Raw genomic sequence first — 13,781 nt, forward strand, 5'->3', positions numbered from 1 at the left:
GGAGCTTGTAAGGGTGGGGGGGTACCCCTTGAAGGGGTGTTCTCGATGTAAGCATACGCAATCTCCATGAGGCGACGCTCCAAGGGGCCCATGGCTGCCGCAACTGCCTAATGGATGGAGGGATCCATCGAATCACAAAATTTGTCGTCTAGAGGAGGACCTACAAGGACTCCTTTTCAACGTAATCCCCTTCCATGTCGGACCCCACAAGGTAATGAATGCTGCGCAAGGAAAATACCCCTGAACAGTGCTACCAGCCTACAGTATGTGCCTAGCTTTTTTAATCGCACTGCCACACTATTTTGGCGACCTTGAAGCTCTCAAATTTGTACGCAATGCACGAAATACAGGTGCAGATCCCCGGGACGGACTCACCCTAGCGCTGATGGGTATCCTTTTGGCCTCAGCCGGTCCCCAGCAACTGCCTTATCGTTACAAAATGGGCACTTGGCCTTGGCAGGAGCTTCGCCCTCAGGAAGAGAAGCAGGGTCGGAGACCTGAAGAAGATTTACTTACCCAGCTCAGTAGCGGGCATCAGGCTGTTCGTTAAATTGAATAGGAACCTGTGAACACACGGGTGTCACGGCTTCCAGGCGGCTCGGGCACAGGCTCTGCGGGCATGCATTTCTGTCAGATTACCCTGAAACTGACAAAGGAAGCGTGTCCCCTGCAGAGCAACGAGATGAGGTTCGCACTCTGTCAGTGCGCCCTCTAGCGGCTCGCGGCCCCCACCCCATCAATGCAGCCCGAGACTGGTGATCGGCACTGGGATTGGAGCGATGAGGAACGCTCCCACGGCTCAAACCGACACGGCGAAGGCGCCGCAAAGCATACAAGCAATAGCTACAAACTGCCACAAATCAAACCCAACACAGCACAACATCACAGCTGAGAACGAAAATGTAGTAACTTAACTGCTGGAGGAAAAGGAAGAGGATGTTACCTAGTAGGTGTGTGCCTTTGTTGTCGACTGGGCATGCTCATTGGTTTACCTTTGTTTACATTTCCCTATGATCTATGGGAAAGATAGTTTTCTCTGTTTATTAAAGTTGAACTCTGTTATAAAGGAAAATAAAGAAAGTAGAGCATTATCCTCGCCTCCTGTCCTGACATAGAATCGCTTTAATAGATTAATCAACACAGTGTTGCTGTGCATTGGAATTTGGACCATCAACCTGAGATTTCCATAAACAGAATTATTAAAATAAGTATTTGCTAAGGTTAGTGCTCATTCTCCTCTCAGATGTGTTTTGCAGGTTCATTCCATTCTTAATCAAATTTGTTATTAAGTCTTTGGGAGCATCCTGAATTTGTCCTTTTGTGTGGTCTGCAACACTCAAAAGTTACCACTGTGATTTAAACAGCAGATACTGAAAAAATCTAATTACAAAGTGATATATAGGGCATCTTTATGCTATAGTGTGTCCAGTTAGTGGAGAATACTTCATATTGATACACTGTATTCCCAGGGCAGCTAAGGAAATGGTTATCCGTGCCCTGATTCTCACATGCCTGGATTATGCCAATGCACTGTACATAGGCCTGCCCGGATACCAGCTGAGGAAATTGCAGGTTATACAAAATGCTGCAGCCAGAGTTCTGCTTAACATTCCCGGAAGGGATAGCGCAAAGCAGCATTTGTATGATTTACATTGGCTTCCCATGGCTCAACAAGTCAAATTTAAGGCCCTCACTCTTGCCCATGCAGCCCGTCATGGATCAGGCCCGCTCTATCTTAGGAATCGTTTTAGCTTTTATGTGCCACGAAGACAACTGCGTTCAGCTTCGCAGTGTCTGGCAGTGATCCAGCGATTTCGTCTTGCAAGAGCGGGGGGGGGCAGCTCCCTTTCTTTCATGGCGGCTAAAACCTGGAAGTGCCTCCCTTTCGAATTGCGGAACACTCCTGACCCTAGGCTTTTCAGGAAATTGTTAAAAACTTTGCTGTTCACCTAATCCGCAGTTGTTTCCAGCTCCTCCCTTGTTTTCATTTGGCTTCCACCCCGGGATACTCTTGAGTAGCCGTGTGCAATATAAATGATAATAACATAACGTAAGATCCATAGCTGCTTGTATATTGTATTTAGGATATTGGTGCTTCCTATGGCTACTATGAAATGTCCTTAGCCAAGTTAAGTTAAAGTCCTCTGAAAGTGAATCTATTCTGGCGTAGCTAACAAAAAACTACACTTGATACTGTACAAAATCTATACATTATTTTCAACTGGATGGAAGTTTTTCCAAGAACAGTTATTCGGACATTTTTTAGAACTTCTATGTGATCTATCAATTGTAATTAATACACCCCCACCCTTAATGCCACAGCATAGTAATGTGAGAATATATATTATCACGAATACAAAATCATGGACCTACAGTTTTATTAGGAAAGTTCCCTTTTATTTTATTCATTTAATAAACAGGATTTCTGTGATCGATAGATTAACTTACTTTTCTATGGTGTTGATTTATGGTAGCGTTGAAGACCCAATATAAAGAAATGCCTTGATTGGCTTTAGAGGCTTTTATCACCTATGTTTTGGGCTAAATATCTGGCTTGTTGTCCAGGATAACTGCACAGCCTGTCTTCCTTTCTGTTAATATGAGTCAGGGTGATAGTAATTCATCAGCATTTAATGTACATCTATTTCAAACCCATGACATCCTGTTATCCATTACTAAAGTAGTTCTTTGCAAAATGACACATTTGCAACAAATGTTAATCGACCAACATGACATGTACAAAAAGAAGATTTTTGCTATGGCAGTTGAAGGATGCTCACACAGGTCTCTGTGGGCTTGCTTGGAACTTCCAGTGACAAAAGGAACCCTATTTAGGAGCATTGCAGTGAAATTTGCTTGTCTAGCAGACATTTCCTCAAGGTAGATGACGCTTACAGGAGGAGATCGAAGGTTTTTTGCAAATTAAAAAGTAAAAAAACTTTCGGACCCCATACCCCAGCACACGTGTTGTTTTCTATTTGTCTGACCTTTTTCTCAGGCTGAGGAGCCCGGACACTATTTTTCCAAGTGCAAGCCTGTCCCGTGCTCATGTTCTAGTTGTAAAGGTGATCACAGACTTTTCTTCTCTATAGGCTGTTTCCTCTTCTGTGACATTTCATTGGATTCTTGACATGCTGGTCCTGTTTTCACGTTAATCAAAGCTGCCTTTCATTGGGCCTCATTACTATGGTGATCGATCAGACCACTGACTGCCATCACATGGGGCAGGTGACCATCCGACAATGAGTCGGCGGGCCCACCTGCCAAATTTGCACAGCAGTCGAAAAGTGCTTTCTACTACTGCAACAATTGCTGCAGCCCAGGAAAAGGGCTGCCGCACAAACTGCAATGGAAAAAAACCACTTTGTGCAAAGTCATGCACTGTGTGGCAGGCACCATATGGCACAGAGTACATGGATGTGTGGTGTGCCCCCCCAGGCCACTTAGCATTTGCCCATGGGGGACGGGCCTGCCACCGGCCCCCAAAGTCCGTTTCCGTCTGCCTTTTCATGGCAGTGGGACTGCCATGAAAAGGCGGTCGGAAAGGGACATCTTAATCCCTACAACGGTGCCTATACAGACACTGCCTCCATTGTAGCGATATGTTATGTTATGATATCGAATTTGTAAAGTGCATGGCTGCCCCATCGATGGGGCGTCCCGGCACTAGATCCGCAGATACCAACCAAAGAGAGAAGTGAAACAAAGGATTATTCATTGAAGAGCCAGGTCTTAACTGCCCTCCTGAAAACCCTATGATCCTGTATGCTCCTGATATTGCTTGGGAGGGTGTTCGAGTGAGGACGCTAAAGCCCGTAACGACCGGCCTCCCGCCCGAGCTCTTCTAACACGGGGACCATAGCAGATGTTGATTAGAGGAGCGGAGGGAGCATTCAGGTACATAGGGAATGGGAAGGTTGGCTAAAAAAACGGGGGCTTAGGCATGGAAAATTCTCTGAGAGATACACAAGGACTTGAATTGAATTCTCCATTCTACCCGAAGCCAGTGTAGCTTATGTATGAATTTGGAAGTAGGGCAAGATTTCGGGACGGCGACGAGGTTCCGGTTCATGGCGTTCTACACCCTCTGAAGGCGATTGATGCCTGCTTTATTAGCATCCAACTACAGAGAGTTGCAATAGTTCAGTCTAGAGCAGATAGTAGACTAGATAATGGTCTAGCATGTTTGAGCATCAAAGAACCCAATAATTGGCTTCAGTCCAAAATAACTACCCACCGCTGATTTTGTCTGTGCCTGAAAAGTAAGTGCACCGGCTAATCAAACGCCCAGGTTTTTTACAGTTTCCTTCGAGGTAGAGGAAGTTCCCAAAGCGGCAGGCCACCAATGATCACTTCAAAAATGTGTGTCCCTTCCTATAACGAGAATCTTGGATTTGCTTGCATTCAGCTGAAGACACTTGGCTGTCATCCGTTCCACGATGGCCATCATGTCATTTCGGAACTTGGCAATGTGTTGGTCAGAGCTGTTGGATAAAGAGATCACAAGCAGAGTATTATAGGCGTATGAGGCCATGGAGAGGCCCCTACTTTTTGCAACTCCCACCAGGGGTTGAATGTAGATATTAAATAATATTGGGCTCAGGACCGAGCCCTGTGGAACCCTGTGATGTACGAGCTGCTTCTGGGAGCCGTAGGGAGGTGGGATCACTTAAAAAGATCTGCCTGATACAAAGGATACAAACCAGTTGAGAGCGATGTCCCCTAAGCCAATCTTTTGTAAACGTTGCAATAGGATTTTAGAAGATACAGTGTCGAATGTGGCACTGAGGTCAAGAAGAATCATCCAATCCGCAAATATTAAGTCACTGCCAGCAAGACTGACTCAGTGCTGCGGCTGGGTCTAAAGCCATTCTGCGATAGGATTCCAATTGCCACCCCAACGGTATCCTGGATACTGTCGTAGGCGGCGGTCTTTCCCCCTGACCTCTGCACTCTTGAAATCCGGGGGTCCAACCAATGGCCTGGATGTCAGGGGGACTTCCACCGACCGCCTGTCAGTGGCGGTCCGTCCGCCATTGAAATGAGTCCCATAGTTTGATTTGTGGTTCTTGGTGACAGGCTTATGTCTGCTCAATTCCAGTACTGCAAAGTGGCTCATGAATTAAGTGCACTGGTGCACAGACATCTTGGACATCTCACCTTTTTTCACAGGCTTCCCGTTCTGGTGTACTATTTTTTGTGATTAGACCTTACTGACTAAGGAAGACTTGCACTGACAGTAGGTAGACTGGTCAGGTGCAAGCCTAGCTTGGTTGATCACTGTATGGTGCAGTGGCCTTCTACAAGGGTTTCCCTGATGGGATGCCTTCTTGTCCCAATTCAGGGGCTCGTCCCCTTACAGTGGTTTGGTGGACACAATTAATTAGCCAAGACTACTGTGTAGAGCCGATGACAAAGCCCTACACCAAACAGAAAAAATGCATTGACAGGAACTGCTGTGAAGGTTTTCCTGCCAATGCATCATAAATGACTGCCAACTTGGCAGTCACTTATAAATTTGGCAGGCGGTCCCACGACCAGGGTGACAGAGTAAATTACTCCGTTGCCCTGACAGAACAATGGGACGTCTGCCCAAAATTATATCAGCCCCTTAGTCTGTGGTCATTCTCAAAGTTGTCTTTAAATTTTACCTAAACAAAGAATGTCCCCATCTACTTTTTTGCACCAATGCACTTCCGTAGTTGAGGAACATAGTCTTTGATGCCTAACGTGCACTAAGGCCCTACAGTGTGCAGTCTAACTCTTTATAAATGTGGGAAGGGGTTGTGATGTCAGTAGAGCAGGTACTAAACCCTCCATCGATATATCGAGTGATTCCTCTGTAGTCTAATACTACATTGAGGACAGAACTCTTCCTCTCTCTGGTGTCCGAGCATACTCCAGAATAGCTAAGTGATTTTCATTGCCTTTCTTTAGTCATGTTCCTGACAGAGTGAGATGTACAAAGCACCTACATGGGCCACTCTTAATATATTTTTAAGGAATAATGCTGTGAAGTATTTTTCCCAAAGCAATGAACATTTTAGTGAGGAGGTTCTGAGAACTCTGTTTGGCTAAGCTGCCTACTTTTAGAGCCTTCTGATACTTACCCTGCCCTTTTTGCCACAATTTAAGAAGAGGAGCGAGCCGGGGCTTAGAAGTAAGGAAGCATGACCTTTAAATTGAGAACCTTTCCCCTAGCCTGTAGACTCTCTTTGATTATCAATACCTACTTATGAATCAGTCAGTCATCAGTCAAAAACAAACACCAACTAGCGCATTGGTCATTTCAAAGATATAAGTTAAAAAGGAAATATCTATGTGGTATAATCATTTATTAAAGGCTGAAGATCTTGTGATCCCACCCTCAGAGGCGGCATGGAGCCAATCCCCCATGGCACTGCAGGCAGACACCCTCTTTGAACCATCTTTAAAGACACTTTATAAGTTTATAAAACCTGCCTGCTTGAAAAAGAACATTTTTTTTGTCATCAATAGACTCTATTATACACCTTATAAAATAGCAAAATTTGCCCCAACCTCCACCTAAATGTCCGAGATGTCATACCTCATTAGCCAACGACATACATATTTTTTTATGAATGTACAGAGTTGGAACATTTTTGGGAAGGGGTGGGGGACACCCTGTTGGGAGTTTTCAAGACCAGAGTGGAGGTAAATCTCTCCCTGGTCTTATTTGGAGATGATGGTCTTTTTTGTCAGACTGCTTCGTGACAGGATAAAAGTCTGTTATTATATATGATCCTATTGGCGAGGAGAGAAATCTGCAGGAGATGGAAAGACCCCCTCCCCCCGAAAAGAGAGGACTGGCTTAAAGCAGCTTTTGTCATGGCCCGGCTGGAATATGAGGGTGTAGAACATGGCTTTCCAAAATGTGTGGCGCGACACATTACCGTGTCGCGCCCCAGCCGTAGGTGTGTCACGGGATGAGATAAAATGACTTCTGCCGGCAATCGGCAGAGTGGAGCTGCATGGGCTCTTGCAGGGGCTCTTTGAAGGGGCGAAGCAACAACAAAGCCTCATTCACATGCACAAGGTCTTTAACGACCTGTGAAGTGCTCGGATGGGGCTGTGAGCGGGCCCGGGCTGCCACACACGACGGCGGGGGGGGGGAGGGGGGGGGGAGAAATGTCCGGGTTTTACAACAGCGTCCGGGTGTAAAATGTTTCACTCAAACTTACACTTACTAAGTGCGAGCCTGCCTCACCTTTCCTCCACACCACAGTAATTTATTTACAGATCAACTAAAATGGGTGAATGGAGATTCATGCTTCTTAGGGACATACTTTGATGATCCTCTGTTCACAGTAAGTAACGCCAGCAATCCTTTGACTGACTAGATTTTAGTGAGCCAGTGCAAGCTGTTAAACGTATTTGGTTTATGTATTACTGTATTTTACATCGCCATATTTCTCGTCCCAATTGCATGAGATAATGCAGTTGTTGTGGAGTAGCGTAATCAAATAGCGCTACCTTCTGGAGGGTTGCAACTGATGTTTAGTTTTATCAAAGTATAATGAAATGACTACGTTTCTCATCAACCTTTCGTGAAAATGTTGAGATGACATGAGATGAGGTGCAGTGTTTCCATTGTATCTACAGGCCTGGGTGGGCAAACACCAGCATAAGCAGCACTGGGTAGTGTTTGTTTATTTCCTTCTCTGGGCTGGGAATAGACTACATTCAGTGCTATGGTTCCTTTTGTGCAAGAAACAACCACTCCCTCACTCCACCAAACCTTTCTTTTATGAGTTGGGGTCACAGGTTTGCTTTTCACCCTGGTTCCTACTGCTTCACGATTATCAAATTTCATGCGCCCCCACTTTGCAGTGGGAAATGAATTTGATTTAAGTTTGTTTGTGGATGACTGCCTCCCATCTGGGACTGGATAAGTGAAAGGTCGCACTGCCACTGTTTGCAACATCGCACATCACTATCATATGTGGAAAAAGTAGCAAAATGTGTTTGCTCTATTTTTTTTAGCACGAGTACAATGTTTTCACAGTACTACCTTCAGTCCACATCGTGTCTTTACATTAAGGGCCTTGTCCTACCAGTGGCTATCGCCTCTTCATGCCATGATAAAAGGCCATGTCTGCATACAGCACCCAAAAAAGCTTTATCCTGCTCAGGGCCTCGTCCGAGGAACACAATCTTCCTTGCAATTAGGAAACCCTTGCTCTTAACTGCATCGGGGCAGAAGGAGGGAGTGAGACAGAGAGGGAGGGAGTGAGACAGAGAGGGAGGGAGACAGATGAAGGAAGACAGTTGGAGGGAAAGGCCACCTCCGCCACAGATTCCCTCACTAGTACCCTTTAACAGTGCCCCTCAAGTCTCTGGGGCCGATTCACAGAACTAACTTAAGACAAAATCCTAAACTTACTACTTTTGGTATTCACAGAAGTTAAGATTTCGTCTTAAGTTTGTCTTAAGACAAACTTAAGACAGACTTAAGACAAAATCCTAACTTAAGTCGGTCTTAAGTCGGTCTTAAGACAAAATCCTAACTTCTGTGAATACCAAAAGTAGTACGTTTAGGATTTTGTCTTAAGTTAGTTCTGTGAATCGGGACCTCTGTGTGTGGGGTGTGTGTGTGTGGGGTGTGTGTGTGTGTGTGGGGGTGTGTGTGTGGGGTGTGTGGGGGGGGTGTGGTGGGGTGTGTGGGGTTAAGTGTTGGGTGTGTGGGGTTGTGTGTATGGGGTGTGTGTGGGGTGGTGTGTTTCCTGGCATTCTGCAATGTGAGATCATACCCACAAATTGAGAAAGGGTGAGGCTCAATGCAGAAAGGGCAACCAGGGCACAGTAGCTATCTTTATTCTTTTAAATTGTGCTATCTGAGAAAATTGACCAGAATTATTAAGAATTGTTCACATTGTGGTAGCTAAAAGGATTCTGTGAAATCCACAACATTAATCTATTGTTATTAATCCTTCTTATTAAATGTTCAAGGTGTGTTTTAACTTGCCATATGTACACCAGACTGAGACCAACTATGGTAAGATTTGTAGTTATTTGTTATGAAGAACTATTAATAGTGCCACCTCACACAAGCAATATCCTGTTTTCTTCTCTTTAGGTCCTCACTGCTTTATTGTTCCGATTAGGGACCACAATGGTAACATGTATGCTGGTGTGACGGCTGTTGATATGCTATATAAAGAAGGTAAGTGCTCATAAAACAAGCAATTTGGCCAAATAAGTTATTACTGTTCATGGAAATGTTACTATGAGGATATGGTCGGCAGGCGAGGAGACATGTTTCATGGAAAGAAAGGGAGTGTTACCGTGACAGTTTAATCCAAATGCACTCTTTGTCAGGAGTATATTGTTTGGTAAATAATTAGAATATGGACAAGTCTAAGCCGCATAATGTGCTAGTATATTACATGCACCCTTTCATGGGTATTCTTTGTTAACATACATTGGAAAAAAAGGAAATGTTAATTCTCGCTCTCCTTTGGATTTTTTGTTCTTGTTATTATCAGTAGTGGTAGTAGTAGCAGTAGTATTATGTCTATGTATTGGGATTTATTGAGCGCATATATCACCCGTAGGTCTCATAGCGCTAGCCGAGAGTCAGAAACCTGGGAAGTATGGGCAGAGTAGTGATAGTAAGAATACTGGTGATAATGTTTATTTTGTAACAATGCCAAGAGTCCAGAAAAAGTGTGTATAATTTCTACATGGGAAAATTAATATGAATATTATCAAACTTACTAAAAATAGGGTATAATACCTCTTAGAATATATTCCCAAAAATCTGAAGCAATCTTTCTTGGACCACAAATAGGACTTTTAAATTGTTATTAATTGATCACCAGATCTTACTATACATAGTTGTCTTCACAGTCCATTGGGGGTGTGTGCCAATATTACAGCAATATCAAAGAATATGTATTCCTCCATTGCTAATTTTGGCATCATTAATTGTGGCTTTGGAGCTCTGTTTGATCATTAACACAAATATTAATAAAATCGGACTCAGGACACAGCCTTTTATGGCAGGAAAGGGGCGTGCATAATTTTTGGCATTCTCAAACCTGATACTTGCTTCTGTATTGACATTAAGAGGCTGATTTCAATGTCGAGCGGAGTTGCTTCCGCCCGACACTGACTCAGTCCTGGGCACGATCAACACCAAGTCGGCGATTCCTATCAGCTCATTACAGTGCGACTGAACAGTGTTCGGTCGCATGTTCCCTTTTCTCAATGGGAGCTTCTTTTTCAACCAATATTTTCTCTTTGAAGATCTTGGTTGAGGCATTCATCAGAGATATCAGCCTATCCTTAGAACCCACTCCCCTGGAGTACCCACCCTGTGCCTGGATTCTGGGTACATACTACCCCATGTCCACCCCAAAGCCCTCCCTTCCTAAAATATGCCATCAAATAGCACTTGTAGTATGATTCTGAGAGTCCATCCTATCCTCAGTGCAGCCATCAGCCTTTCCCCCTTCCTGCACCCATAGCACGATAACAGAACAAGATGGAATATTGTGTACTATTTTCATCATTCTGCTTTTTCTGGTGGTTTTTAACTTTTCAAGATGTATTCAGTATATTCAAAAACTCCTTTGCTTCAGAGGTAGTGGTGAATATTTCAATCTTCTCCTAAGCCGGAATGTTAATTTCTGACTGTTTAACCAACATGGCTTGAGCACCTGCCTATCAATAGTGTATGATAAGTTGCTTAGGTCCAAAGCATCTTTTAACAGAATCTGTTGCAACGTTTGAATAAATACTTGGGGGGCACTGTTTAGGAGGGATGTTGGGTAGCACAAGAAGTGAGAACAAGGGAGGTTATGTGGAGGTCAGTATAGAAAAAGTAAAAAAAAAAACTGGATTTTTTGTATTTTGATGATTAGTGAAACTGTGGCAAACGTGGGCTTAAAGAGCCTCCATGTTTTAAAGAGAATCTTGAACTCAGGGCGCTCAGGTTTTTACCTCCCTTTATTCTGTGTATAGACATTTTAGATGGGTCCACTGAAAATTATTTCTTAAAATGTAAATGTCCTTAACAATACACAGAAAAATATTATTTATGCCTTCTGAACAGGGGTTTATTTGATGTGGTAGTAAGGAGGACAAAGCACAGTAGGAACAAAGCCAAATAAACGCTAAGAGGTCATTATATGCAACAGTAGTGTGAAAGTAGTTACAATAGTGAAAAAAGGTATGAAGAAGGGGAACAAATAGACATATTGCTTGCCCGAACTTCTAAAGAGAGGACGACCAGAAATGAAATACATGCTATAATCAATTCCATCAGTGCCCTCCTGGTTAAAGAATTAGGAAATATATGTAGGTCGCTCAATACCGGTCGGTAACGGCCCAAATTACCGAATTTCGGCCGTTACCGACCGGTATTGGGCTTTTTAGATGTAGGTGGCATTTTTGTAGGATTCGGTATTTTTTTCCGAATCGGTAATTTAAGGATTCGGTAAAATACCGAATTCTTAACATACCGATTCAGTAAATTGCCGAATCCAGGATGTAGGGAGCACTCAAGTTAGTGCATTCCTCAGTTAAGGATTCGTTATTTACCACCAACTACAAGTTGGTGGTAAATAATGAAAACCTTTGAAAAAGCATCTTTTTTGCTTTTCCAACAGTGCCATGTTGCAGACATACATGCCCTTAGGGCATGTATGTCTACAACATGTGCACCCATTCACAATTAAGGGGTGCAACAGGGTGTCAAAGTGACACCCTGCCACCCTTCAATGTTTTCCCCCTTTTAGCAAATCGGTATTTACCGATTCGGTAATTGTCATTAATTTCTATGGGCCTCCAGGCCCATAGGAATAAATGGCAATTACCGAATCAGTAAATACCGATTCGGTAAATACCGAATTTTACAGATTCTGTAAAATTTACCGAAAAATTACCGACATACTATTTACCTATTCTTAAATACCGAATCGTTATAATTCGGTAATTAAGAATAGGTAAATAGTATTTACCTACATCTGGCCCATAGTGCTTATGTTCTAACACTATAATGACACTCTTTACCAATCAAATCACCTAATTTACATTAGAGAAATCGAGAAGTTTCAAGATAAACTTACAATTCCTTATTTCCCTGCAGAAACTAGTAGCTTCCTGATGTAGCCTCTGTCAGATAATTTAATTATAGACATGATAGCTGATCTCACCAATGGTAAAGCACATTTGGATGATGGCCTTCCAGCCAAGTTTTTTTAACCATTTGCTACACAACCAGTCAACCCATTAAAACTTATGGTTAATCGCCTTTTAATGGGTGGAGATGTTCCTTTCTCATTGAAAATTGGGGTGTTAATAAGCTTTTTAAACTTGGTAAACCGCCAGAAAATATTATTATTTATGATAGGCTGATCAAACTTTTAAATATCAATTATACATTTTTGGCTAATTTAATAACCAGTAGGCTAACACCATACATGTCTGAGGTGGTTAGATAAAAAATGTATTATTCCTAAATTAAATATCCTTACTGAAATGCCATATTTAAGCAAACCCATAGATATATTCACTGTACGGGAAGCCACTGCAGTGGTCCTGTTATCGGATGCAGAGAAGGCTTCTGCTGTCATGGGGTGGACTGTCCCTTCCTCATCCTGAATAAGGATTAATCTTCCACCGCATATCACAAGGTTAATAAGATCACTCTACCCAGGCATGTCTGCTTCAATTATAATAAACTTAAGAGTTTGCAGCATCCGTGTAACTTACTGGAAGTAAACAACAAGGGTGCCCTCTCTCACACATTCTTAGTGATATGCCTCTGGATACATTTGTGTTAGCAATTCAGACTTCTCAGACAACTATACCATCAATTAATAGTAAGGCTAGATTAAATCTGTATGATAAGGCTCTATTCTTTATAACCGGTCGAGACAATATAAAGTAGACTTTAGATGTAATCACCAACTTAATATCGAGACTCTGTTATTTATTACCACTCTTACAGTTCTTTCAGGAATTCTTCAGGCTTGTTATACCATACGCTCTAAAAGCTATGTAGGGATCGGGGGTAACAGAAGATATTTTGGTACTATATGAGCATAACTTTATCCCTGTCAATCGGAGGGAAAATATCCCTAGTTCTTCTCCCATTGTTTGTTTTCTCATTCTCCACTTTACTATGCAATTTACAAGCTAAATGCTTTACCAACATTGAAGGAAGGATAACCTACTTTGTCTGGTACAATCAATCAATCAATCAATCAGGGGTTTATAAAATTCGCTACACACCGTGAGGGTCTCAAGGCGCTGGGGGATGCAGCTGCGGATCAGTCGAGAAGCCAGGTCTTGAGGCTCTTCCTGAAGGTGATAAAAAGGAGAGATTCCCTTGAGAAAAAGTACAATTTATAAGGCTTTATGGGCAAAAACAATTACAAGATTCACATATGAGAAAAAAGACCACAGTTTATTGATCATACAGTAATTAAAAAAGTGGACAGTAAAAACCACTTGACACAGATTTAAAACAATTTAAACCATAAAAAACCTAAAACATCTGACATTCAATGTTGACCAGCAAGATTGATACGTGAAGACAGAAAACAGTAAGACATAAAACTTGTACAGTACTAAGCGTATATCCAAACTCTATTTCTGACACCAATGTTATGTACACAACAATACAGTGTATCCACAGGGATATCCGAGTCAAGGATTATACTGGAGAATGCGTCGACGCGTTTCGGTGGTTTCTCACAATTCTATCCACCTTTGTCAAGACTAAAAATGATATCTGTCGTAGTTCAGGGGTC

The 13,781-nt window shown here is 42.7% G+C and overlaps 1 protein-coding gene across 1 annotated transcript in view; it reads left to right on the forward strand.

Annotated features, from left to right (window-relative positions):
• The window catches only part of ACOXL (acyl-CoA oxidase like), a 969,051-nt gene that overhangs the window by 459,755 nt on the left and 495,515 nt on the right, over positions 1-13,781 (forward strand). The window contains exon 7 of the mRNA XM_078648763.1: positions 9,098-9,184. Within this exon, the coding sequence (XP_078504889.1) occupies positions 9,098-9,184 (87 nt within the window). The remainder of the gene's footprint in view (positions 1-9,097; positions 9,185-13,781) is intronic.

Source organism: Lissotriton helveticus, chromosome 6 (genome assembly GCF_964261635.1).
Source record: "Lissotriton helveticus chromosome 6, aLisHel1.1, whole genome shotgun sequence".
In the NCBI taxonomy this organism is placed as follows: Eukaryota; Metazoa; Chordata; class Amphibia; order Caudata; family Salamandridae; genus Lissotriton; species Lissotriton helveticus.